At 45.5% G+C, this 27734-nt stretch overlaps 1 protein-coding gene across 2 annotated transcripts in view; it reads right to left on the reverse strand.

Annotated features, from left to right (window-relative positions):
• Positions 1-724: 724 nt before the first annotated feature.
• The window catches only part of LOC147706822 (ATP-binding cassette sub-family C member 10-like), a 389662-nt gene continuing 362652 nt past the window's right edge, over positions 725-27734 (reverse strand). For both annotated transcript variants that reach the window (XM_086925955.1, XM_086925954.1), the window contains exon 22: positions 725-3991. In XM_086925955.1, the coding sequence (XP_086782081.1) occupies positions 3856-3991 (136 nt within the window). In that variant the 3' untranslated portion in view covers positions 725-3855. The remainder of the gene's footprint in view (positions 3992-27734) is intronic.

The following is a 27734-nucleotide window of genomic DNA, read 5'->3' on the forward strand; positions in this document are numbered from 1 at the left end:
TCAGATCCGGCTAGAATTCGGCATCCTTAAACTAACAATAGAAAGGCGGTGTGCGTACGTAGCCAGCTGGCATAAGATTTGAACTGCAGAGACTGGCTCTTTAAGTTCTAACGTATGGGAAGAGCTACTTCGGCATCGTAAATCTTCGGCCAGAGATTACTTACTTGAATCACTTCAAGTTTTAGGCTTGACCGACATCTGGGAAACCTCAATAGATCTCTTGTCCTTCAAAAAAGTCGCAAAAAAATCAGCACGTATCATTTCAGTAATTGAAGACAAAAAGGAACTAGCAAACAGAGCGCATGGCTGGATAACGCTGGGTGATTATGGATGAATACAATCACAAGCATACCTCAATACTGGTATGAAAATAAAAATCAAAGAAAAGTTTCTAAAATTACGCCTCGGAGTAATCCCTATACTCCCACACCTGCCACCCTGGGAGAGAATAACTCCTCACAGCAGTGTCGCCTGTGCAAAATCAGCAAGGAGGACATCATCCATGCGATTTGCATTTGTCCTAAACTAAAGGACTTGAGGTATAACTTATTACGACCATCCTTCAAACTACATGGCGTTCGGACTTGCAGGCAGGCTCATAAACTGTGCTTCTTCCCCAACAACACCAAATTGAATTGCCAGGTTGTAAAGTTCTTTGATTTAACAGGAAAAAGATTTAAGAGCGTTTGATGAACACTATAAGGTTCTGAGGATAACCACGAACTGATCTTAACCATTTTTTTTATTTGATAAGAATAAGTACAAATGGATTTTTTACACGTATTCACTGATGTTTTTATAATTTTGTAAAGATTTTAATTAATCATATACAAATAAACGATTACTTACTTACTTGCTTTGCATCCTCCCTGAATGCCCACTTCCCAGTTTTTTACAGTTTGGAGACCGGATCCTCTGGTGGCCAATTCAGATGCATTTATCCAATCCTTGTTGATGGGTTTGCTATATGCATTTGCTCCCTATTCTATGAGCCAGCGAGTACTCTTGCAGGTGAGTTGGCAGGCAGCAGAGCTGGTCCTAAGGACCACATATTGGAAGGCCCAGTCGTGGTTTTCTGTAGCAATGTCGCTGTCTTGCCGACTTCGGAGAGTGGCCAGTCTCCAATACTGTGCCACCAAGTGTTTTGCTAACAGTAGTGCAAGAGCTGGGAACTTTTGTTTAGTATGGATGCTGCTTGGACCCAACCAAGCAAAGCACCAGGTGGGTCATCCAGCTTCGGGTTTGCACTATTTTTTAGGTCGTATCTGTTGTGTATCTGTTCCCAGAATGCAAAAACCTTATGGTACATCCGCAAGAGGTGAAGGAACCCTGCTTGTGCCTTACCACATTGTTCGCAGTGACAGCTATTGTGCAGTTTCCATTTATATAGTACTAACAGATTGTAGTACATGCAGTGTAGGAATCTGAAGTGGATTATTCAGAGTCTACTGCTAGGCAACAATTCACCTGTCTGTGGGAAGCAGTATTCCCAAATCTCATCTGTGGGGGAACCTCTAGATCCTCATTCCATCCCTTCCTTTCGAGAACAGCGTGAGAGGAACTGCTCAAGGTCTCCCAGTATGGTGCTGCTATGAGCTATTTGGGGTTTATTACTGCTGAGACTTCTGTTTGGAAGTATTTGCAGTAATAACCTTATCTAGTGGGTCCAGTCTATGTTCTATGGGTGAAGTTGTATTACAGGTGTACTTGATTCTGTGGAGAAAATAACAGTCAAATAGAGTGATGTTAAAGTGGGCTTTGAGGGTATCAATAGTGATGAATTGTCCTTCTTTGTACAGGTCTGGCCAGACAGTAATATGTAGTTTATGTAATTGAGTGGCCATTTTGTTTTCTTTCTTTGACCATGGGGAAGAAAGGGTGCAATGACAATGGGGTTAATGGTGTGTATAATAGTTTGTGTTTGTCTTGCTGATAAAGTTTGTCCCATGCTGTAGCTGCACAGTATTCTGTACTGTACTGATTTCTTTGGTTTGCATAGAGCCATAGACCCACAGAGTGGTCTGCAGCAGAATGGGCCCTTTCCACCGCAAGATGAATGAATGAATGAATATACAATTTATAAAACGCTAACTTAGCCGAAGGGCGTCCAGGCGTCAAGATGAGCTATGTAGTGCTGAGGCTTGAACCAACAGTGTGCGAACTGGGTACTGCATTGCCCACTTGTATGTATGGCTTAGTTAGGATTTACCATGAAATTCAGTAGGGTTGTAAGGGATGCAAAGAAACTTTATTTGATGAGAATATTGACAAAGTAGTATAAGAATTTAACGAGAATACCCATTGTGATTAATCCTAATCTTCTGGCCATAATTTGTGCCAACTGCCCATGTGCAAATTTTGACCACAAGGGTGCTCATTGCATTCTCATTGTTAATCCTTATGATTTCATTCCTATTACGGCTAATAATCCATATACCTAAGTTTTAACCGGGTCATCTTGCCATTTCAGCGAGAAATAGAGGTCTACTTCTAGGGTCTTCTGAGTTAGGGGAAATATTGCTGATTTACCCTAACTCCTGTTCAGACCTCACAAATTTCCAAATCTGACGATTTCCTGCATTATGGAATTGAGACTGTCTTGAGTGTTTCTGAGGTACAGTGTTATACCATCCGCAATCCACATAGAGTGAGGCCAATATGGGTCATCCATAAATCTTGAAGAGTATTGCAAGTTTTTTTGTCTGAATTTGGCAGCAAGGGGGGCAAGCACGGGTGCACATAAAATAGCTAACCCCTGGTGAGTGCCATGTCCTATTGGGATTGAGAGGGAGGTTTGGCTGTTTATATATAGCTTATTGATTGGATTGTTATATTATAACCTGATTAGTTTTATAAAAGGTTTAGTCATACCTATGCAACTCAGTATCGTCATCAAGTAGGGCCATTCAAGGTCGCATAGCTTGGGGTCATCCAAAAAGACTGGCACTGCATTTGTTTCAGGTTTAAACAAATGTAGTACAGCAAAAATAGTACGCAGGCTATGCGTAGTCAATTATCTGGGTATTAATCCCGCCTTACCATTTCAGGTAGTATTGGGAAGATTCTTTTAGCTATAATTTTTGCCAATATTTTGATGTCACAGGAAACTAGTGGCAGGGTCTGTACAAGTCCTAGGTTTCCACACATTATTCGATTTCAGGATGATAATAAGAAGGGCTTCCAGCAGAGATGGAGGACTGCCATTATTAACAGCCTCATAGAAGATGGACAGTAGTTGAGGGCTGGTAAATCAGGGTGGAGTTTTAAAAACTCTGTAGGAAGTCTGTCGGACTCCAGAGCCTTGCCATTTGGGAGTCCTTGTATCACAGCTTTAATTTCTTCTGCATAATGATCTCAAACTACCTCTTTGTGTCCTGACCATCCATACCTGATGGGTGCTCCCTCCTAATCTAGACACTGTCTGCAAACTCTGCCTACTAAAGGTTTCCTTCTTTTATGTCGCCAACCGCTGTCTCCTAATTTTCCATATTTCTCCACCAAGATATACCAATCCTGACCATTCCCACAAGTCAAGTTAGTGCCTGTCTTCAACACATTCTCCTTTCTTCTATGCCTTATTCTGACACTCTGATGTTACTCCTGGGAGGTACCAGGTCACAAGTATTAAAACGGTGATACTACCACAGTTAATGCAGGCTTGACTTCTGTGGCCAGATGCCAATAGCCTTGTCAATAGCCTTTCATTAGCAGGCACCAGACCAAGCTTGAGTCTATGATCCTAAGGTTGTCTGATCCTGTGTCAATCTGTTAACCAATGCAGCGCCTTCTCCATACTCTCAGCCATCACCTTTGACCTCTTATCGAATTGCTTCTACTGCAGAATTTGCCCTCCTCTCAAAGCTGTTCACCATGGACAAGCCGGTAAAAAACAGAGTCTTCTTTGTTACACAGCACTTGAGGGGAACCCATCTCCACCACCTTCCCAGCCTGCATCACCAACACCCAGTCGGAGTCCATGATCGTATCCAACCTGCATGGAGAGAAGGCAAGAGAGGTGCATTATGGAAGAGTGCAACTGTGAAGAGCGGAACAGAACTGGCACTGCAAGGTTATTCCTTGTATGATGAGTTATGGAAGCTTTGGAGTAAGAGGAGAGTGCGAGTCCTAGTGATCCTCCACCCAAGGCTCAATGGTCCCCACCACACAGTGGATGTGTTTAAAAAACACAGCAAAATGACAGTGATTCATAGAGGTTCATCCATCATTTATACATACAGTGGCTCTTGTTTAGGACTAATGTAATACAATGCATCATTATAAATACATTTATTTCGGCACAGCCATAAAAGTAGACAATAAATTCCATACACACAGTACCACAATAATAACAGAAATTCACATTAGACAGCTTATTTATGTCCCTTTCAGGCAACAATCACTATTAGCTTGAACTCAAACCCATAACAAATATTATTCCCTATAAGATATAATTAAAAGCCTTGAGAAAAAGTCTACTCAATAAACTAGAATCTTTAAGAAGGAGTAGTTTCTTACCTGTAACTCCAGTTCTGTAGTAGGGCTAGCTCTGTGATAGTCACAATCTGTGAATAGTCCCGCCAAAGTACGGGGACCCCGGAGCAATCAAAATAGTCTCTTAAGTCGTCTTCTTCTGCAGTCCTGCATAGACACTTAAGAGAAAATGAAAGACAAATAATGCAGCCTAACATTAACAAGGCTACATTGGCCAGCATTTCATCCTGAAGTTAAAAGGATAGCCAAATAGTATGATTAAATTTTACAGAGTTTCACCACACATAGAGAAACTCCCCTTCACAAACATTGTTTGCATGATAGAGAGGAAGGGTTAGACAGACAAGCCTCATAGGCTGCCATTATGTGTCAGGGAAAGGGATACCGTGCCTTTAAGGAATGCTCCAGAGACCCCTCGGTATCCCATGATGCACAGCCAAAGGCAAGTTACTTTCAGTTCTTTTTGAAGGTCTTGTAAAGCCAGGCCTGTAGCATCCAGAAAAACAATGTTTACTTCCACCCGGGAGGAGGGTGGGTCGCTTATGACTATCACAGAGATACCCCTACTACAGAACTGGAGTTACAGGTAAGAAACTACTCCTTCTGTAGTAGGGGATCTCTGTGTATAGTCATAATCTGTGAATAGAATGGGAAGCCCATCACAACAACCAAATCCAGTGGTGGAAGAAAACTAACAGAAAAATCCTTACTGAGCAAATAAATTCCTCAGCGAAGCCTGCCCAACTTGCGCATCTGTCCTGGCATCAGAATCCAGGCAGTAATGTCTAGCAAATATGTGGCCAGACTTCCACGTAGCCGCCCTACAGATGTCTTCAATGGGAACGTTACGTAGCAAAGCTGCTGTAGCCGCTTTGCCTCTTGTGGAATGAGCCCTAGGCTTACCCCCTAGAGTCTTGTTAGCCTTCTGGTAACACAGTTCTATACAGGATACAATCCACCTAGAAATGGACTGTTTGGAGGTGGCAAGGCCAGTCCTGACTGAACCGTAATTCACAAACAACTGATCTGACCTACGAATGTCCTTGGTCTTATCTAAGTAAAACTTCAACACCCGCCTCACATCAAGTGAATGAAGGGACCTCTCCACTGGAGAAGAGGGATGTTGAAAAAATGTAGGTAACGTAATCGTCTGGTTGACATGGAAATCAGATACCACCTTGGGGAGAAAATTAGGGTGAGACCTCATGACAACTTTGGAAGCATGAAACACTGTATAGGGCTCTTGACAACACAGAGCCTGAATCTCACACACCCTGCGAGCCAATGTTATAGCCACAATGAAAGCCGCCTTCCAGGACAAATGCTGTAGAGAAGCCTTATGAATAGGCTCAAAAGGCTCCTTCATCAATCTGGACAGCACCACATTCAGCTCCCATGAAGGCGAAGGACGCCTAATGGGGGGAAACACCTTCTTCAAACCCTTCAAAAAATCTTTAATCACAGGTATGTGGAAAAAGGATGTTTGTGAAGGACATTTTCTATATGCAGTTAATGCTGCGAGGTGAACCTTAATCGAATGGAAATTAAGGCCAGATTGAGCTAAATGCAAGAGGTATGGAAGGATGACATCAGCGTTCTTGGATGTACACCAGATGCAAAACCTTTTCCACTTGTAGGCATAGGAAGTCCTGGAGGATGGCCTTTTAGCTTCCTTAAGTATTTCCATGCAGTTGTCAGGTAAGTTCAAGTGTCCATACTGCACTATCTCAGGAGCCATGCCGCCAAACTCACATTGAGAGGTTGGCGTGCACCATCTGCCCCCTGAACTTCGTTAGCAGGTCCGGCCAAAACAGAAGCCGCAGATGGGGTTGGAGAGATCGGTAGAGCAGGCCTGTGAACCACCACTGTCACGGCCACTCCAAAGCAATAAAGATCATTCGCGCTCTGGATTGAGACAGCTTGATGAGCACTGCCAGATTCAGGGGAATGGGCGGAAAAGCATACAGAAAGCTGTTCGACCAGCTGATCCATAGTGCATTCCCCAGAGTCCCCGGTTGGTAAAACCTGGAGGCGAAGTCTTGGCATTTGCTGTTTTCGGCGGTGGCGAACAGATCTATTTCTGGAGTGCCCCATCTTTCGAAGATGTTTCCTAGCACCTCGTTGTTTAAGACCCACTCGTGGTTTTCCTGGACGAGCCTGCTGAGTGTGTCCGCCTGAGCATTCTACGCACCTGGTAGATGGGTAGCCGTTATCGTCAGTCCTCTGGCTAAAAGCCAGTGTCAGATCACTTGCGATTCCTGAGACAGTGTGCGCGTTCTCGAGCCCCCCTGCTTGTTGAGGTAATAACATTGTGGTCGTATTGTCCGTCTGCACAAGCAGTGAGCTGGTCCGGAAGGACTGATGAAAGGCCTTCAGCGCCAAATGAACTGCTCTGAATTCCAGAAAGTTGATATGATACTTGGACTCTGCCAGGGACCACGTCCCCTGAATCTGTAGATGGTCCGAATGTGCTCCCCAGCCTTGGAGAGAAGCATCCGTCACAATGGTCTGTATTGGAATGTCTTTGTAGAATGGAACCCCCCTGAGAAGGTTCTCTGCTGAACACCACCATTTCAGGGACTGCTGAGCGTGTTGAGACAGTCGGAATCTGTCCTCCCAGCTCCCTCGTTTCTGGTCCCATTGATCCTCCAGACATTCTTGCAGCGGTCTCATGTGAAGGCGTGCATGTGGTGTGAGGAAGATGTAAGAAGCCATGGACCCCAGGAGGGAAGACACAGTCCTCACTGTCGTGGATGGAACGGACATGAGAGTCTGAGCCTTCCGAAGGATCGATTAGCGTCGCTCCTCCGAAGGACACACGCTTCCTCTGAGAGTATCGATGGAGGCTCCCAAGTACTGCAGACACTGAACAGCCGGAACAGACCAGGACCTTTTGATGTGCAGACCCAGTTGACTCAACAGAACAGCCGGACTAATGAAATGCAATTGCGCTTCCTGGAAGGTGGACGCCTTGATCAACCAGTTGTCCAGGTACGGGTAGACAAACACCTTGTTCTTTCTCAGGTGTGCTGCCACCACTGCCATGCATTTCGAAAAAGTCCTGGGTGCAGAGTTCAGTTCAAACGGAAGTACGGTGTACTGATAGTGGTTGGTGCCGACTAGGAAGAGCAGGAACTTCCGATGTTTCGGAGCAATGGGTACATGGAAGTACGCATCCTGCAGATCTATTGCGCAAAACCAGTCTCCTCGATGCAGCTGAGGATAAATCTGGTGCAAGGACAGCATGCGAAACTTCTCCCTGCGGATCCATTTGTTTGCTTGTTGCAAATCCAGAATGGGCCTGAACTCGTTCTTGTCCTTTTAGCGCACCAGAAAGAACCTGGAGTATAGACCCTTTAACCTTTGAGACAGAGGGACGTCTTCTATCGTCCTTTTTCTCAACAGGGTATCGCCCTCCGGTTGGAGCTCGCGCAGCTGGTATTGCGAGCGAATCGGTGGAATGGCCGGAGGCGGGCTGACAAAACGAAGACTGTATCCATTGTAAACAATATTCATCACCCACTTGTCCTGAGTAATTTTTCTCCACTCTGCCAAGTAATTCTGTATGCTTCCCCCCACTGGAGCGGGTAACAGACGAGGGGGAAGTAATCCTTCAGAGCTTCGACCCAGCTGGGTCCTTATTCCCCGAGGAGGTTTGCTGGCCGCCTCTGCCCCTCTAACGCCTCTGGAAGGGCTGTCTGTGATATTGCTGCTGCTGTTGCTGCTACTGGCCAGTATGGCGACTCTGCCCTCGCTGGAAACGTTGAGAGGAGTAACGCCTCTGGAAGGGGCGGAAAGACTTCCGCTGATCCTTCGGTTTCTCAAAACCTACATCCTTCAGTGTCTCAACTTCCACCTTATTGCGGGCCATTTCCTCATCCGCATGCTTCCCAAAGAGGGTAGTGCCCGAAAAGGGCAAGTTGGGGACACGCTGTTGTGCCTCTGGTCTAAGCGAGATAAGGCGCAACCAGGAGTGGCGTCTCAGGTTTACTCCATGGCAGTACCCATGAGCGGCCAGAAGAGAGGCGTCCGCCGCCGCGCTGATGACCTGGTTGGAAACCATCATGCTATCATTCAGGATTTCCTGGAAATCTTCTCTTCTGTCCCTCTGGAGAAGCTCAATGAATTGTTGCAGGGACTCCCACAATGAACGGTCATACCGATCCAAAAGCACTGTTGAACTCGCCGCTTTCATAGACGTGGCTTCCGTACTGCAGACCTTTCTCCCTGCCGAGTCCATGTGACGGCTCTTCTTGTCCAGAGGGACCGTAGACGAAGGAGCGGTAGAAAGCTGCTTCTTGGCCGCTGCGACAATAACCGAATCCGGGGCAGTATCCGTTCTTAGAAACGCCGGGTCCGAATCTGTTCTTCTTCTTTTGAAGTCGTGATGGTGCAGACTTCACCGAGGCCGGAGTCAAGAACAGCTCCATGGCCAGTTCCTCCAATCCTGGCACCAAAGGCAGCAAAGGGCGAGAGAGGTGCCTACGATGTAGCGTTTCAAAAATTGCAGAGCTTGAAGGGGTGGGCACCGTCAGTGCTATCCCCAACTTCGCTACTCCCCTCAGCAGCACATCCTGAAACGTCACAATGTCACCCACCGGCGACACCCTCGTTAGAGTAGAGTCAGATAGAGTGGGCCAATACCTTCTGTCACTGGAAGAGTCCGTGTATGTATTCCTGGAACGTGACCTCTCTCTACGCCGACGATGGCGTGACCTGGTCAAAGACCTGTGCCCACTGCGAGAGCGATGCCTCCCTCGTGATATAGACCTTGGCTTCCTGGGTCTCGCTGGACCCCCCCGGCACATGCTACTGCGGGACAGGTTGAGTGGGAATCAAAGGCCCCTGCCGTGGAGGAGGCGGAGGAGGTGGAGGTGGCGGAGGAGGAGGTGGCGGCGGAGGAGGAGGTGGCGGAGGAAACTGCGGCGGAGGAGTAGGCGACCTAGGCCGCGAAGGCAAGTATGTCCTCGAGTAATCAGAGTCCGGAGACCTAAGTACTCTCCTCTTCTTACGAGCAGGCCTCGGAGAGGATGCCCTGAAAGCAGACTCTGTTGAGGAAGAGTGCCGTCGCCGTCCCGACCGGGAACTTGCCGATGAGGAAACGCTCACCACAGAGGCACTTGACACCGTTCGGGGTGTTGACCTCCTCTTTGACACCGACTTTTCCTTCCTCAACATCGACTTCCTTGATGTCGTACACCTTGACGTTGATTTCCTCAACGTTGATCACCTTGACGTCGATCTTCATCTACCGGACGTCGATCTTTCTCTCCTCGACATCGATGTCTCACTCCTCAACGTCGATCTTCGTGTCGACGGTGAAGGTGAACGGTGGTGTCGCCTCGACGGCGAGCGCCTGCGTCTATGGGACTCAGCACGACGACAATGGAGTATCGACGCCAGTGAACTCCTCGACATCGACCTCGTCCGAGGTCTCGACGTCCTACCCCTCGATGTCGAATGTCGACAACGCTTCAACCCAGAGCCCTGGGTCGACGGGGAACAGATGGTAGTCATACCTCTCATGTGTATGTCAAAGCCATCGACATCGACCGGGACCGGTGCCGTTCCGAGCCTGTTCTTGACTGGGGAGCCCCCAGAGGCTGATGCACGGGCAGAGGTTGAAGATAGAGTCCCTTCACGCCCAGGGGTCCCACCTGCTTCTTGATGTCTCCTCTGCTCCAGGTCTTGGAGACAAATCTTCTCCCTGTCCATCAGGGTCCTCCTGGATAAAGAATGGCAAATATCACAGGAGTCAGGTACATGAATAGAAGGGAGACAGAGTATGCACACTCTGTGGGGTCTGACTTAGCCTTCTTCCTACCACTCTCAGGACACTTGTCGAATAAAGCTGGCATTTCGACAGGATAGAGGTGGCAAAACTGGTCAAATAAGAAAGACAGCAACTGGAAGAGGAAGACCCCAGACGTCGAGTGAAACACAAATCTCACTGAAAAAGTTTCCAAAATTGAAGATATACCCAAAAAGGTAGAGCTCAATGCTTCAGGGTCCTGCTAGCAGGAGCCGGAAAAAAGAACTGAAAGTAACTTGCCTTTGACTGTGCATCATGGGATATCGAGGGTCTCTGGAGGGTCCCTTTTCCAGACACATAATGGCAGCCTATGAGGCTTGTCTGTCCAACCCTTCCTCTCTATCATGCAAAGGGTTTTTGTGAAGGGGAGTTTCTCTAAGTGTGGTGAAACTCTGTAAAATGTGTAAAATTTAATAATATTATTTGGCTCTCCTTTTCACTTCAGGATGAAGTGCTGGCCAATGTAGCCTTGTTAATGTGAGGCTACATTATTTGTCTTTCATTTTCCCTTAAGTGTCTATGCAGGACTGCAGAAGAAGACGACTTAAGAGACTATTTTGATTGCTCCGGGGTCCCCGCACATGGGCGGGACTATTCACAGATTATTACTATACACAGAGATCCCCTACTACCGAACCTTTAACGTTATTTAGCAGCAATGGTAGCTCTCCTTTTCGCCCACATCAGGTCCAAAAATGTAGCGATGGCACATACGTACAGCGAGCATGGATCCGTACATAGAATTCCTAATGCTACAAGGTAGCTGCCAGTGCCTAGCTGTCAACAAACTGGTGCAATTCAAATAGAGCAGAGTTTAGCATACAAAGGGCAAGCAAATAATACATGCGGAATGGTCTCTTTTTGTCCTTCACAGAATGGACAATCCACACTATCAACACCCTTCCATTTTACAGTAAATGCCTTTACAGGGAGTGTGCCCACTCTAAATTGATGTTAAAACTTTCTATCAAGCAGGACAATTATTAAATCCCAATACTGCTCAAACCTGTGGGCAGGCTTAAAATGTAAGAATTCGCTAGTAAGTGAGGCGTTCCCAACTCTCCACTCTTCCTTCTGCAGGATGTAACCCCAATAATATTTTTTCATAACATCCTTTGGTGCGATTTTTACAATCTCAGGGTGGGGGCCTAGGTCGCCAAGGTCAATCACCTTCAATAGCTGCTTTACTGAGATCAGCCATGATTTATCAAACTTAATCAATCCAACCAAAGCCATTGCATAATTTGCTAACTCCATATTAACCCAAATCCTACACCACTACAATAAGAGGTGCAACTGGGCCGTCACATCTATCTTTTTAATACCCAAATCTATTAATAAGGGCAACAAAGGGGTATCCACAGGGAGAGAAGCTAGCTCTCGAGCAAATGTATTCTCGAATTTTGCCATCCGCATAGTATTGCCACACCCCCACAGCTTAGCCCCCTACAATGCAGCCCATGGGGCCTTAGCTTCATACATTTTCAAGGTAGTCAATCTATCTGACTACGTACTCAAACCCAATGAGCAAGAACTCTTGGTTAAGGGTTTGTCTGTTGTCCCTACCTCAATGCCCAACAATTTCACTTTGAAAGTCGAATTGCACCAATTTTTCCGTAAGGTTAGGCTCAAACTTTATTTCCAAAAAAAACTACAAACCCAATTTTTTCAGGTAGTGGACTCAGACCTCCCTTTGAAATTCAATCCCCCTACTCACCTAATGCCTCATAAACTTTTGGCTTTTGAACAAGTGGTTATGTCGGATGTAGACAACATACTGGACACTCAGCACTATGTCAAGTACAAGGTAAAAAAACATGAGCGAGAAGCTCTTGAAACATTAAAAAATAACACCCACATAGTGATCAAACCTGCAGACAAAGGCGGGGCAATTGTTGTTCAGAATACTGAGAACTACAAAAAAGAAATTCTTTCTCAGTTATCCGTAGAAGGAAACTATGAGAAACTGAGAATGGACCCCACCAAAGAGATTGGAAAAATTATAAGCTGCATCACAAGGAAGGCCCTTGAGGCAGGATACCTGACCAAATTAGAAAACGACTACCTCAACAACAAACATCCTAGGATACCCAACATCCAGGGGTCTCCAAACCGGTCCTGGAGGGCCGGATCCATGCCAGATTTTTAAAATAACTACATGTATCTAAATGGGGATATGCACAAAATCTGGCATGGATCCGGCCCTCCAGTACTCTCTGTATTCTACACCCTCCCCAAAATACACAAGCGGATGCAGGACCCACCAGGGAGACCAATAATTTCAGGGTGTGGGTCCATATTAGAATCTCTCTGTAAATATATCGATGTGCTTCTTAAACCCATTGCGAGAACACCCCCACCGATCTCAGGGACACAATGCATACGATCAAACTGGTAGATGAGTGTCCACATGACCCTAGTACCAATCTACTAGCCACAATGGACATAACAGCGCTGTATACTAATATACCCCAGGCAGCCGCACTTGTGTGCATTGAATCGGCACTGAACAATAGACCTGCATCACACAAGGTCCCGACTGAATTCATCATTGACCTCCTTAGGATTGCCATGAGTAGGAATTTCTTCATCTTCGGGGCAAATACTGTGTACAAACTAAGGGTGTGGCAAGGGGGGCGAGCTTCGCCCCTAATTTAGCTATCATCTACATCAGGGGTCTCCAACCTTTTGTGTAGTGAGAGCTACTTCTTGTCAGTGAAAATCGTCGTGAGCTACTAAACCCCAAGCAACTCGCACTTTTTTCTGAGAGACCTCCCCCGCCCAGTTTCATTGACGTTAAGCCTATTTCTTCAGAGCCCATACTGTGGTTTGAACACAATAACACTGAAAGAAAAGACTTTGCATGTGTCAACATCCCCAATCCATAACAGGCAGGAATACCACATGGACACCTTTAATAATGTTGTATTGCAGACCATTTGTGAGTAGAAGCCATGCTGGTAAATGAAACAGCACAGTTGGAAAGTGAGATAACTAACTCACCTTAGCTATGTTTAATTATGAACACAGGACAACTGCTTTTCACAAATGACCTGCTATTTGAATAATTTTGACCAAAGCATGGTTATTGGCTTGTATGGTCTTTAGTCGACTTCTATAAATAGGAAGAGGACTTAAAATTGTACCACACTCACCAAGTGCCCAATTCACAAAGATGAAGGATTTGCAAATCAACATTTTATTGGGTTCTCCTACATTTGTAGCAAACATGGGGCTCTTTTTTAATTAACACAAGCTTTCAAAACTACTCCAGGTAATATTCCATGACAGCTGCAGACTTTTGTGACATAGCCCTGTGACATCAGGCTTATGGTGATGGTATCACCCACACCACACAATATCACCTTCCTAAACAATATTAATTATCCTTTCTCTTGGGATTACCCTCTTAAATGCCTGTCCATTCCTGCCCTTTATATTAGCGCAGCAAGGTGGCTTTCTATGCTGTGTGAAAGTTTGCTAAATATGCCCCCCAGAATAAAGTAATAGAGAGCGCTTCTTAATTAATTTGGCATTTAAGCATTTTGCGTGATTGGACCTAGTAAGTTTTTCCAAAATGTCACCTAATTGCGTGAATGGAAATTATGTGTATTTTGCACACACCTACTAATAACCAGAACCAGAAATTGCAAGATATCAAGTGTAGCCATTTTAAAGATGGGGAGAAAATGTGGCCTAATGGCTAGGGCGGGCGAACTCTGAGGTGGTGAACCAGGTTCGATTCTCAGCATGGGCGCTCAACATTCTGGGGCTGGGCAAATCACTTAATCTTGCAGTGCCTAACAAAAATTAATGTGTCTGTTAGTAACGTAACTGGTGCTCATGTAAAGCGCTCTGATACCTTCAGGTCTAGTTTGCGCTATAAAACTCCACACAAAAAGAAAATGACACAGTTCCCCTGAAAAGTACATTCCCCAGGGCCCAGCCTGAAGAGCATCACTGTTCAAGACAAGCTGGCATACTATTGCAGCCATAGTGGAAGACGATGGGTACTGGGCTGCATGTGAGAGCTTTGGCTCCTGGCCAATAGGTGGGAATGTAGAATGTAGTAGGGCCATGACATGCCACATTACTGACATGTGGGGCGTACGTCAGACTCACAGACACAACAGTGAGACAACAAAGTAAAGCACAAGCCACAATAGTGACAACACAAGCCGTGAAAGAGGAGGCCACTGCTTTAAGTAGTAATATCAGCTGGAAAGATAATTACTTGTGGAAGGAAGGCCGAGGCTTTGTACGTGGGGCACATTGTGGAAGTAGAAAGGGCGCAGAAAGGAAAAGATACATTGTGGTAGGTAGGATGAGGGGGAGTTTGGTGATAGAATGCATTGAAAAGACTAGCTCCGGTAGCAGCGATGTTGGCACTAGGATAGGTAAGGTTAGGACTTTGTGTGGTAGTTGCAAGGTGGGCGCTATAGAAGGGGATCAAACTGTGGCAGTTGCAGGGTGGGTACTGTATGGAGAGGTAAATTTTGGTACTATCAAGGGACCTGGGGCTTCATAAAACAGAAGCAAAGTTAGTGCTACATGGGCAGTAGCAGGGGGCACTGGTGTAGGGACTTTGTCATTATCGCAGGAGCACTGGGTGTGAGCTCAACACGTCATTGGCAAGGCCTTTTCACTTACACCAGGCCTGACTTACACAAATTTATTACTGAGTGTAAAACCCTGAGGCTTTTTACCCTGTAACTGACACCTACTGTACGTGCAACACAAGCCGGCCCTGCAACGATGAATGGGCCAGGCCCAACCCTGACTCCCAAGGCAGCTCTCAGAAAATTGTAGTCACCAACCAACCCACCTCTCAAGTAAACTGAGAGCAGAACCTAAATGTGCCCGGGCCCCATGCTTTCAAAGACGCAAGTGCTGGAAAACTTCCGGCTGCATTTCAAAATGCATTGGAAGACGTGCACAACACTCACATTCTTATACATCGGAACAACCAAATATGCCTGCTGTAGAAAATTCACCCGCTCCCTCAAAATCAAAACAGAGTAAAATTAACACTTAACAGTCTCAATCCTGATCTTGGGTCCACCCAAACCACCTACCGATAGGCCAGAACAGGGCTCTATTCTAGAAAAGGAAATTGTTTCCAGGTCATCAGAGGAAGGTGTGTAGATTTGTGGGCCCTGCCTCAGCACACTTGACGCACTGGATTTGTGTCACAGATTCAGAACCGTACCCTCCTTGAGTTTCACTACACTACCACTATCTCCCCGGGCCTAATCTACGGGGGCTGACAGCGGTGGCAGAGAGATGAATGATACTGCCAAGGCAGGTCATTTTACCTGACCCTTGCATCCAAGTGATGCCTACCCACAAGGGAGCTGTTATGAGAGAGGAGAGAGAGGCAGCAATGGGCGGTGTCTGACTCAGACATCGACCCTTAAATTTGCATCAATGTTAATACCGCAGAGCGGCCTCTCCTATTACCAGGCTCCCATGACCAACGCTTCATGGTGACAAGACTCTGTCCCAGATTAAAGGACCCTGCATGCTGGATGGAGGCTTCCACAAGATAATATGACTAGAATGCAGGGCCTTTAGCAGACCTGGTCTTTGGCGACGTATTTCCAGGCCCCAGTGCTGGCGTGCACCCATGGCTTACCTGCTGCTGCTCTGGATATTGATGAAAATTAGGTGGCAGGCTGTGCTGCTGCTGAAAACGGCAATTAGCGCGACCAGCAAACCAGCTGCTCTGCCCAGCCACACCTGCTGCAGCTACGACACACTAGCACCGTACCTTCGCACTCGTGACACACAACAATGCAGTGTGGTGCTAGTAAGGGAAAGGCAGGGGGCGCATAGAATGGTCACGAGACACTCATCATGACCAACGACGTCATCCTCGTCGGCCTGCCCCGCCCCAGCTAAGCTCAAAGCCAATCAGAGCAGCTGGTTTGGGAGAGAGCGGGCAACGGAGCATCAAAACAGCCTAAAGAGCCCAAACAACACTGAAGGGCTACTAAATTGAGCCACAAGCGGCGCGAGCTACTCACAGGGCCTCTGCGAGCTACCGGTAGCTCGCGATCGACCGGTTGGCGACCCCTGATCTACATGAATGAATATGAACATCAGTTCATTCTCAATGAGGCAATCTGTACAGAAACTGCATAACAATGTGGCGAAGATATATAGATGACGTCCTGATCATCTGGGAGGGTGGAGAGGAAGAGCTGAAATATTTTCACCTTTGGCTCAACATCTGCTCTACCGATATTCAATTCACTTTTGAATTCCACAAAGATTCAATCAGCTTCTTGGATATCATGATCAAATCAGAGGCAGGAAGATTACACACCAGCCTTTACAGGAAGAGTAGCGAGCACAACACCCTGCTTAGACACACAAGTCACCCCCCTGTAACCTCAGGGATAATATGCCCTTTGGCCAATTCTTGAGGTTTTGGAGAATTGTTCTAAAAAGGAAGACTACTTTGATGAGTCGGCAGGCCTCATGTCCTGACTACTCGAACGTGGCTATCCGATTAGACTCCTCAAAAAAGCAAAGAAGCAAGCGTGGCATAACCACAGGGAATTCCTGCTGGATCCCAAGTCAAGGACAAACATGATATAGGAACGGCTAGTATGTGTAACCACATTTAACACAAAAAGCCATGCCATAAGAAACACCATTAACCAACACTGGCACTTAGTGGCGGACGAACTGGGAAGTATGCCGCCGCCATTGCATGCCTTTCGGAAAGGCAAATATGTGAGGGACCATGTGGTAAAGTCCCTGTTACCCACACCACACACACCAGGTGAGACCACCCTTTTGGGGATCCCACCCATTAGGGGTCACCACAAATGTGGCATATGCAAAGCTTGCCCACTGACTGAAGAAATCACAGAATTTCATCACAAAGGCCAAACTTACACCCTACAGGAACATAGTAACTGCAATAGCACAGGGGTCATCTATGCGATCAGCTGCCCTTGTGGATTTTTATACGTTGGTCAAACCATACAGAAAGTTAAATGCTGCATTCTAAAACACTGCAGCCGCATTAAGTGCAAGGTGCAAGGTGCACCCTTAGTGGAACACTTTACCACCTTTGAGCACACAGCAGAAAGCCTTAAGTGGTGGGTCATTGAGAAGGTTAGGCCCAACCCTAAGGGAAGTGAGTTCGTCAACATACTGAATAAACGAGAATGCAGATGGATACATGCATTAGACACAATCGCAAGGGGCCTGAATGAATTTGAGGAGATGGGCCGACAGATATCTGTATTAAGCAATGGTTGATATTTATCCGGTATGCATGGACCACTAGGGAGCAATATGACACTCTACCTCCCGCAAGTAGTTGCTTAAAAACCTTGTACATGTTTCTTTATCCATCTTTCCTCCCAAGCTGTCTCACATTCAGAATGTACTGTTGATCCACTGTTTGTGAATTTTGTGGCAAATGTTGGCTATTTTTCATCGCTGGCTATGCATCACAACCTGTAATGCCTTACTGTATGCTTTCACTGCTTTAAGATGATACAGGCGCGCACAGGCCGCCAGGGTGGAGAACCTTGGTATCATGCAAACCGTAAATTATTATACTGCTGTGACACGGTACATGCCTCGCACATCTCCTTTCATGGGGACACGCCACCGCTAATAACATATGGTGTTTGTCTCGGCTTTTCATTTTAATTTAAACCTACGGCATGAATTTACAAGTCATTTTAACCCAGTACGTGTATAATTTTCACTTGTATAATTTGCGTTTAACCGTGTGCGTATATTTTCACTTGTATATATTCCTCCAAGTTTGTAGGAACGATTTTAGAAGTTTCTTGTACACAGCTAGACATAACTGTTGTATCTTGGTATGATGTAATGTTCTATGTGTCACTGTGCTCACTGAGTATTAAAGATGCAATGTATTTTTCTTCTATTGATTTGTCTAATGCATACCACCAAATCAGATTGCATGCGGATTCTAGGCATCTAACATCTTTCATTACGCCTGAAGGTGCTTTTCAATATCTCAGAATGCCATTTGGATTGGCATCTGCTTCCTCTGTCTTTCAGAGAGTCATGTGTAGTATTTTGAGGGATGAATTGAATGTGAGAATATTTCAGGATGATGTTCTTATTTGGGGCAAAGATTTATCCTCTCATGACAAGGCTGTACACAGTGTTTTGCAGAAACTTCAAAATGCCGGTTTGACTGTATGTGGCGAAAAATGTAAGTTTGGGGTGAAACAAATTGACTATCTTGGACATACTATTTCCAATGAAGGTGTTAAACCTAAGATGAAATTATTGGATGCTATTGAAAAAGCACCACATCCCATTAATAAAGATCAGTTAAGATCATTTTTGGGACTTGCAGAATACTACTCTAAATTTGTCCCAAACTTTGCTGATAAAGTGTATAATTTGAGATTGCTGATGAAGAAGGGTACTTCTTTTATATGGTCAACCTTGTGTCAACAAGCATTTGAAAACATCAAAAGGGATATCACAAAAGCAGTTGCGCTTAAGCCTTATGATCCTAATCATGCTTCTATAATTGTTGTGGACTCTAGTGCATATGGTTTAGGTGCTGTTCTTATGCAAAAGCATAGTGGAGTTGAACGAATTATAGCTTTTGCGTCTCGCACACTTAGAGGTGCTGAACCTTCGTATTCCGTAATTGAAAAGGAAGCTTTAGCATGTTGGTGGGGTGTAGACCATTTTAAAACTTTCATTTGGGGAACAGCATTCGAATTAAGAACAGATCACAGACCTCTTATTGACATTTTTACTACCAAGGGTGCTTCAAGAGTCACGCCTAGAATAGCAAAATGGTTGTATAGACTACAGGGATATAACTTTCAAATAAACTATGTTCCTGGTCACAAAAATATCAATGCAGACTGTTTATCACGTCTTCCTTTATCCTATGACAAGGATTGTGTAGCTGAGGATAATGATGAGTGGTTAATAGCCAGTATTGAAGAGTCGTGTAACAATGCGTTTAGTGAACAAGAATGGGTTCAGGCTGTGGTTGAAGACACTGTGTTACAACAAATTATCAGTAATCTGCACATTAGTGTAGATTTATCATCTTTGGACAAGTCTATTTTGGCTGATTATAAGATGGTTTGGCCGGAATTATCTTTTTATGATGGCATACTTAGGAGAGGTGACAGATTGGTTGTACCTTCAGCATTGCAGGACAAATTGTTAAGTTTGTTACATGAAGGACATAGTGGAATGACTGGCATGAAAAGGAGAGCTAGGAATGATTTTGGGTGGGTTGGAATGGACAAAGACATAGATAGATGTGTTCGGAATTGTTTAGCATGTATGTGTAGTGACAAATCTCACAAATCTCAAGAAACCACCATCTCTGCAACTCCTTTTCCTGACAAACCTTGGAATAAAATTGCCATCGATATTTGCGGTCCATTTCATGTTAAGGGTATTGAAAATAAGTTTGCTATTGTCTTGATGGATTTTCACTCTAAGTGGCCTGAGGTAGCTTTTGTGAGGGACATTAAGGCTTCCAATGTAATTGAATTTTGAGATGGAATTTTTCGTAGAGAGGGTTATCCTAGTGTGATCCTATCAGACAATGGTCCGCAGTTTGTAGCTGAAGAATTTTCTGTCTATCTTAATAAGGTAGGCGTGAAACACATTACCACTTCTGTATATAATCCAAGAGAAAATGGTTTGATAGAAAGGTTTAACCGTGTGTTGAAAGAATGCATTTAACTGGCCAGCAACATTGATGATGATTGCAAAGATGCTGTTAAAGAAATGTTATGGTGTTATAGAAATACTCCCCATACTGCTACAGGAGTGTCTCCTTTTTCCTTGTTAAAAGGGCGTGTGGCTGGGTCTAAAGTTAAACCCATGTGGATGTCTAGAGATAGCACAAAGCAAGTTGATGGTAAGAATCTATTGATTAAAGTTCAACAATATCAGAAAAAATATGTTCAGGATCATAATGCCAAAGTTGGCTGTAGTGTTAGAGCATTTAAGGTTGGTGATTGGGTACGTTCACAATTAATGGGGAATCGGAAACCTGGTTCTTCCAAGTGGTCTAAACCAAAACAAGTTATTCAGGTGACTGGTAATATTGTGAAATTAGATGATGGTAAACAATGGAACATAAGAAGCATAACGAGATGTAATGACCTTGAATGCAAACAGATTGTTGATCAAGTTGACAATTTTTCAAAATCTTCTGTTGTAAAAAGAGGTGATGTACCTATTTCTGTGTCTTCATCTACTAGGCCTAAGTGCAAACCAGTATGGATGAAGGATTACATCTGTTCATGATTTGGGTGTCTCATATGTGCTTACAGTGCGGAATGCAAGTTTGTTTCACACTATATTTATTTTCTTTTAGTTTTTATAGTTCCCTGTAATGTTGCTTTTGTTTTGTTGTTTTCATAGAAAGGGAGATATGTTGTATCTTGGTATGATGTAATGTTCTATGTGTCACTGTGTTCACTGGATTCCAGAGTGTGGAATCCAGGGAGCAGTCCAGAGATGCACGGTTACTGAGGAAGTTGGTCCTTGGATGCCTCTGGGGTTGTTGTACTGAATAAACTATGTTTCTTCTCTGAACCACTGTACTTCAAGTCATTTCAATAACATGCCCCGTCAATCATTCCATACTCGAGGCGGTCATGCGATAGCTTAGTCTGTCATCCGTGTCTTTCAAAAGCGCACCGGGAACGTCAGCGTCACGCGGACGTGGCTTCCTCCTCAGTTGTGCCGGCTCTAAGCATCTAGTCAGCTGAGGCGGCAATTGGAAGCTGAGCGCGGATTTCTTACGCGATGGGCAGAATATTCTACAAGGTAATTCTACCTCCTGAGGCTTTCCCTAAACTAACTGAGTACTGGACAATTCGCGCCGAGAGGCGCTTGTCTTTACCGATGTACAGTTAACATCCAGACTCACTTCATTGCTTCGATGTTTTTTCAGCAATGATACGTGATTTTTGAAGATCCTTTGGAGACGAGGAATGGTTCCCCTCGAGTGTTACCTATGACTGGCACCGTTTAAATCAAGGTAATTGGACCATGTCAGACACATTGACTTTTGTACGAACAACTTAAGGAAGTTGGGATACTCACTGTTCCCATTTTTTCTTCTCAGTGTTTAGTGGCCACACCGCCCATCATACCACGACTACATTAGCGTGACTAAGACCCCACACCCTGCAATAATCAGTGGGTAAGCCACTTTTTATATCAATTTTGCTTTCATTTGTTTTTACCTTTCTTGTGCAACACCCTGACCTCCACTCTCCCTACTTTTTCCATAGGTGTGTAATTAGGTCTCATATCCTATAAGGTTGCCCTACCCAGTCCTGATGAAGACCCGCAAGGCCAACGCTTAAATCACCCATATGGCTGTAAGGCGGGTCGATGCGTCGACGAACACCCCACCCCACTAATGGGCCTGGACCCTGAACCCACACCCCATGTGCTATACGAATTATACATTTTATGTATATTAGGAATCATTACAAAAAATATTGACCAATCCCTCTTCTAGTCTCATCTAGGGTCACTATACCTAACTTGTTGACACCTAGCGAGCTAGATTCACGTTTTTAATTGCAGTAGGGGGACCCCCAGAATAAAGTGGTTTCCGGCACCCCCTGCTACATTTTAATCACTCCTCCAGGTAACTTGCTACCCCACCCACACACCCGCACTTCACCATAAGGCAGTTGGATACAAAAGATCTCCGCCAAAGAGCCCCTCTTTGAGGTGAGCCCGTCGGGGATTGCACCGCCTCCCCGACGAGGAGCAACGCCTATGATGAAGCATGACACCCTTTTGGGTGTGTGAGGCAACTACATCCAACAAAATGGATGCCCAAAGGTGTTACATCTACACCTCCGGTCACGCCAGCTACACCTAATTCTTCTCTTTCCATAGGAACAGTTCAGCAACCCCCTTTTAGCTAAAAAATATTGAATGTCAATTGATTGTGTCCAGGATCTGTAGGATGGTGATTTACAACCAGTCCAATTGTTAAAATGATAATAAGTCTTTTTGGTTTTCCTATGTCACTACTTTGAGCTTCCCTCTTCACCACCTTTCACCTGAATACCTTTCCCCTTTATGCACAAGTTCTCTGGAGCAACCTATCCTATAAAAATAACAATATATGTTAAAAATAACGGTTTCACCATTTGGAATAAAATACATGGTGAACTTAAATGCAGGGAGTTGCACAATTTCGTTTGCTTTGTTGTGATCAATGTATTAAGTACTATGAGCCGTCGCATTGTTTACACTAGCTCAGTAAATAGTTGACAAAAAGGGATTTGATCTATTTCTCTTTCAAACCAGGCCTAGGACCATTGTTTTTTGTATTATATCATACATTTGCAAAGCAGGAGCAATAGGCCAAGTACAACTGGCATGCAGTTCTTTTAAAATTACTCCAGCTCTTTGTTTATGTTTTAACGTGGCAACGTCAGTATGTTGGCCACAAGATAAGTTGGGTCTAAGTTCAATGCCCACATATGTGAAAGAGTCTACCGCCTCCAAAAACTCACTTCTCAAAGGTAGTTTTCCTTTACATTTTTTACGGTGATTAAAAGTCATAAATTTGGTCTTTTTAACATTGATCTGCAAGCCACGCACCACACAGAAATTGCTAAAACTGACCAAGTGTTTTCTCAGGCCATTCAGTGTTTTTGAGATTAACAGTGTCATCTGCCAACAACAACAACTGTACTTTACCATTTCCCAAACTTGGGGTGTCGACCTCAACATTTAAAAGATGATGTACCAGCCCATTCACATACAAAGAAAATAAGGTAGGAGCTAGTACACATCATTGGCAGACACCCTTCAATACAGGAATTACTTCAGTCATTTGTCCCTGCGAGTCCCAATGTACCTTGGCACAGTTATTTTCATGTAGTCTGACCCGCAAAGATAATATATCAGAGGGCATACCCTTTTCTCCTAAGACAGCCCACAACTAATGCATTTTGGCATTGTGGGCCTTTAAAATAGTAAGTCAATTTTATGCTATCTTTTGAAGTGTGAGCGCCTGCACAAAAAATTGTAATTGGAGGCTGATGATGGTGTTTACTCTGGGAATTGTGAACACCTGTCTGTGTTTCTCCAGTTGACCAAGGGTGAGGAATGCCCATCTCCAACTATTATGATTTTATAGGCACATCTAGTAAGGAAAGAGCAGCAAGAACAAGATGCTGTATGAGGTCATAGGAAACTCAATTGGCAGCACAAAGTCTTTTCTGCATTTAATGCAATGAGCAAAATGAAAGAGAGGACAACAGTGTACAGAATCTTACGAAGCCTCTTCAGGCAGAAAGTACTGACAGTGGCAGTATATAAATGATCTAGGTGTTATTTTAAGCAGAAACCCTGTCAAACTTTGCTCAATCCGTGCTTTGTGTGCCCTACAGAATTCAGCAGTGACTCCTGACAACTTGATTGCAGTAACAGACATATAGACAACGTTGCTCTGTGAATTGTACATTGTGTCTTAAACAATCACCCTGCTTGCCACTCCACTCCACACACACCAGGCCACACACTACATATCACTTTCCCTCAAAGCATTCTTCAGCTCACACACTGAAGGCTATATGGTGCGTAACATTTACAACGACTTTACCACAATGGATGTTACTAGGCATACCTGTACAACACAGGTAAAAAAAACAAGGGCCAATTGAACAAGTTACTTACCTTCCTCAACGGTTTTTCTGTAACCACAGATTTCTCACCTTGTAAATTTCCCTAGGTGCCGACTAGGGGGTCCATTTGGATGCCGGACGGACAAAGTCCATCCGCCATCCTGTTGGGGGCCGGTACCGTACGCCACAAGGGCCACAAGGGCGGAGGAACCGTGCCCCAAATTAGGATGCACCTGTCACAGTGGCGGGTGCATCCCACATTTTTAACATTGCGGCGGATGGCGCTTAAAGCACCGGCCGCCGCAATGTGAAAAATGCTTGTTGTGCGTTTCACAGCACTACATGACAGGCACCGCGCAGTGCCTGCCATGTTGTGCTGTGAAACGCAGGGGGGTACCCCCCACCCCCTCCTTCACCCTGGGGGCCCGCAATGGGCCCCCAAAGCAGGAACCGTATGCCTTTTCGTGGCGGCATTGCCGCCACGGAAAGGCATTCCTCCCAGGCCATCCTAATATGGCTGGCGGTGTCTGATAGACACCGCCATCATATCAGGTCTTTTCCGCCGCGGTCTCCTTGCGACAGCGGCGGAAAAGCGGCGGACGGTCTTCCCCTCTGCCACGGTCCCCCGCCATTGTAATATGGCGGGGGGAAGAAAGGCGGCAGACGGGCAAGGATGGCGGGAGGATCGCCACCGCCTGCATGGCGGTGGCGATCCGTCCGCCATCCTAATGGACCCCTAGATCTGGGAACTTTCCAGCAATTCCCTTGCACATTGACAGGTGCCATTGTGTAGCTCCTCGTCAGATATGTCTGCTCTGGAAGTTACATTTGGCCTCCATATATACGCCACCAGCACCCAATGATGTCAGGTTCTTTCTGATCTATGTCTGTGCCATTGGACATGGACCTATGGAAGTCATATAGTGCAATATGTACATATTTAGATTTGAAAACGTATTCAGTGACAGCATGAGTCCTTTCCACAGACTGTGTTGGTGAGTAATTGGCAGTTAGAGTGTCTAGCTGAACAAGAGGTTACCAAAGGTAAGTAACTGGTCCTACTGATAGAGATTTCTAACTGCAGATTCCTCGCCTTGTGAATAGATACCAAAGCAGTGCCTTCTGTAGTGGGTCTATGAAATAGATCAGACGAGGAAATCCTGCAAGACAGATTGGGCGCAGTGCCTGACCCGCCAGACCTGGCTATCCATACACTAGTGCTTCGTGAACATACAGAGGGACACCCGCATTGTGGCCCTAGCAAATGTCCATAGTTGGTATACCATGCCTCAGCGTCATGGTAGCAGCCTTCGCTCTGGTGGAGTGAGTTCACAAGCAGATCTTGATGAATAACACAATCCATCTCGAGATGGTCATCTTTTGCACTGCTCTTCCTATTTTAGCTGCAGAGATACTAATGAAAAGTTGATAATCGTTTCTGTGTTCCCAGGTTTTGTCTACATAAAAGCTAATCGCCTTCTTAGGATCAAGGCCGTGGAGCAGTTCTTCCTACTTAGAAGGGTGGGCAGTACATAGAGAGCTGGAAAGTTTATAGCTTGTCCTATGTGTAAGGGCGCGACTACCTTGGGCAAGAATGCTACTTTTGTCCACAGGACTAATTTGTCCAGGAAAAAAAGGATAAGGTGGAAGCACTGACAAGGCCTACTGTTCAGTCACTCACCTGGCTGACGTTATGGTGATGACAAATGCTGTCGCAATAGGAGGAAAAGAGCGAAAATGGGCAGGGGTTTGAAGGGAGTGAACATGAGGTAAAGGAATACATGAGTATTTGAGGTAAATAAAGTCCATTGTGGTGTTTGCCGGAACGATGAGCTCCTTCAGAAAACGCATCCCAACAGGTGACTTGAAAAGCGATGCCTGAGCAGGTACACATAGGAAGGCTGAAAGATAACCTTTATCTGTTGCCACAGCAAGGCCTTACTGGGTTAGGCACAAATAAAATAGAAGAACATCAGATGACTGTGATTGTTTTGGGAGGAGTACCACACAACAACCTTCTCCCAGCATCCTGCAAATGGCCACAGATTTTGTGGATGGACACCTGGCTGTCAAGATGCCACCAACCACTTCAGGAGGATCTCTTTGCATGTAGGTGTAAGTTGTGTAGGCTTGCGTGAAAGACTGAGTTCCCCTGCTACTTCAAGAGATCCTCCCGCAGGGGCAGCTAGATCGGAGGACAAATGCACATGGCCAGAGGTTCCAGGTACTACACTCTCCTCGTCAAGTCCCGAGCTACTAGGATAACTTGGGCCCTGGCTCTCTTGATCTTCATCATCACCCTGGAAGGAGAGGGAGGGGTGATAAGGCATATAAGAGCCCTGACCCCCAATACTGGCGAAAGGCGTCTCTGAGGGAGGATTGCCAAGAGAACTCCCAACATGCCACATTTTCAACACTGAGTGTTCTCTGCGGTGGCCAATAGATCCAGCCAGGGTTCTCCCCATTGCTGGAAGAAGCCCAGTACCACCTCTGAGTGTAACTGCCATTCCTAATCCACTAGGCAACGGCAACTGAGTTTGTCCACCGTGGCATTTCAAGATCCGCACAGGTGCTGGGTAATCAGGGCGATGCTCTCAGCATTTTCACTTCCAGAGATGAAAGGCCTCTTGGCACAGCAGAACCCACAGTGACCTGTTCGACATAGCAGTCATGTTGTCCATGAGAATCTGCACCCATTCCTGTTTGATGGTTGGGGAGAACGTTTTCAGTACTAAGTGACACCCGTAACTCAAACAAATTGGAGTCCACCTCTCCCAGATTGCCTCCCAAGCCCAGAAATGATGCATTAATCACAACCATTAGCTTGGGGTGGGCTAGGGAGAGTGGTCTGCCGCTGGTTCAATTGCAGTTGAGCAGATATCAGATCTTTTGCAGTCTCCTCCAACACCTGGATGGAGTCTGGTAGGTTGCCTTGACGCTGAGCCCACTGAAACTCCAGATCTGACTGCAGAGCTTGCATGTGCCATTAGGCATAATTCACAAGCAGAATGCAGAAGGCCAATAGGCAGAAAAGCCTCAGAGCCGCTCTCACTGAGGTCCAAGTTAAAGGCTGAAACATCAAGATCACAGCCCGAATGGCCTGGACTAGTTGAGGTTTACGGGTGGCTCGGAACAGCACTGTATCAAGTATGGCTCCAATGAAGGGGAGCCATTGTGATTGGGTAAGATGTGACTTCACCAGCACCTCTGTGAACACCCAATGTGCACCAGTAAGGCCAAAATGGGAGCACAGAGAACCGAAAGTGCTCTTGGTCTACCTAAAACCACAGGTAACATATGTAGGACGTAGTATGTGCCAACAGGTCAACAGGACTGTATCGACCTGTTGGGGTATCATCCGCATACTAAGGAAAATCAGGCACTATCTCTCTTTGCAGGCAAGAAAGCAACTTGCCGTTGCCCTCCTGTGCTCCCGTCTGGACTACTGCAATGCGCTGTATGCGGGACTGAATAAAAGTCAGCTGCAGCGCTTGCAGGTGGTCCAGAATGCAGCAGCCAGATTTGTTCTGGATCTACCCCGACGTGCCTCTGCCACCTCTGCCAGGAAGCAGCTCCACTGGCTTCCTGTTGAGGATCGGATACTTTTTTTTTTTTTGTTGTAAAATTTTTATTTTGAGTTATAGAGAAAAACAAACATAGGGCTGCGGAGGTGCCGCACAGTACCCCACACAGGGGGCAAAATCAGAAATCATAAGGCATTAGCGTCCCAAGACAACATAAGCATATCCAATCCGAGAACGAAGAATCAGGTATCT

The sequence above is a fragment of the Lissotriton vulgaris genome, chromosome 6 (assembly GCF_964263255.1).
Source record: "Lissotriton vulgaris chromosome 6, aLisVul1.2, whole genome shotgun sequence".
Taxonomy (NCBI): Eukaryota; Metazoa; Chordata; class Amphibia; order Caudata; family Salamandridae; genus Lissotriton; species Lissotriton vulgaris.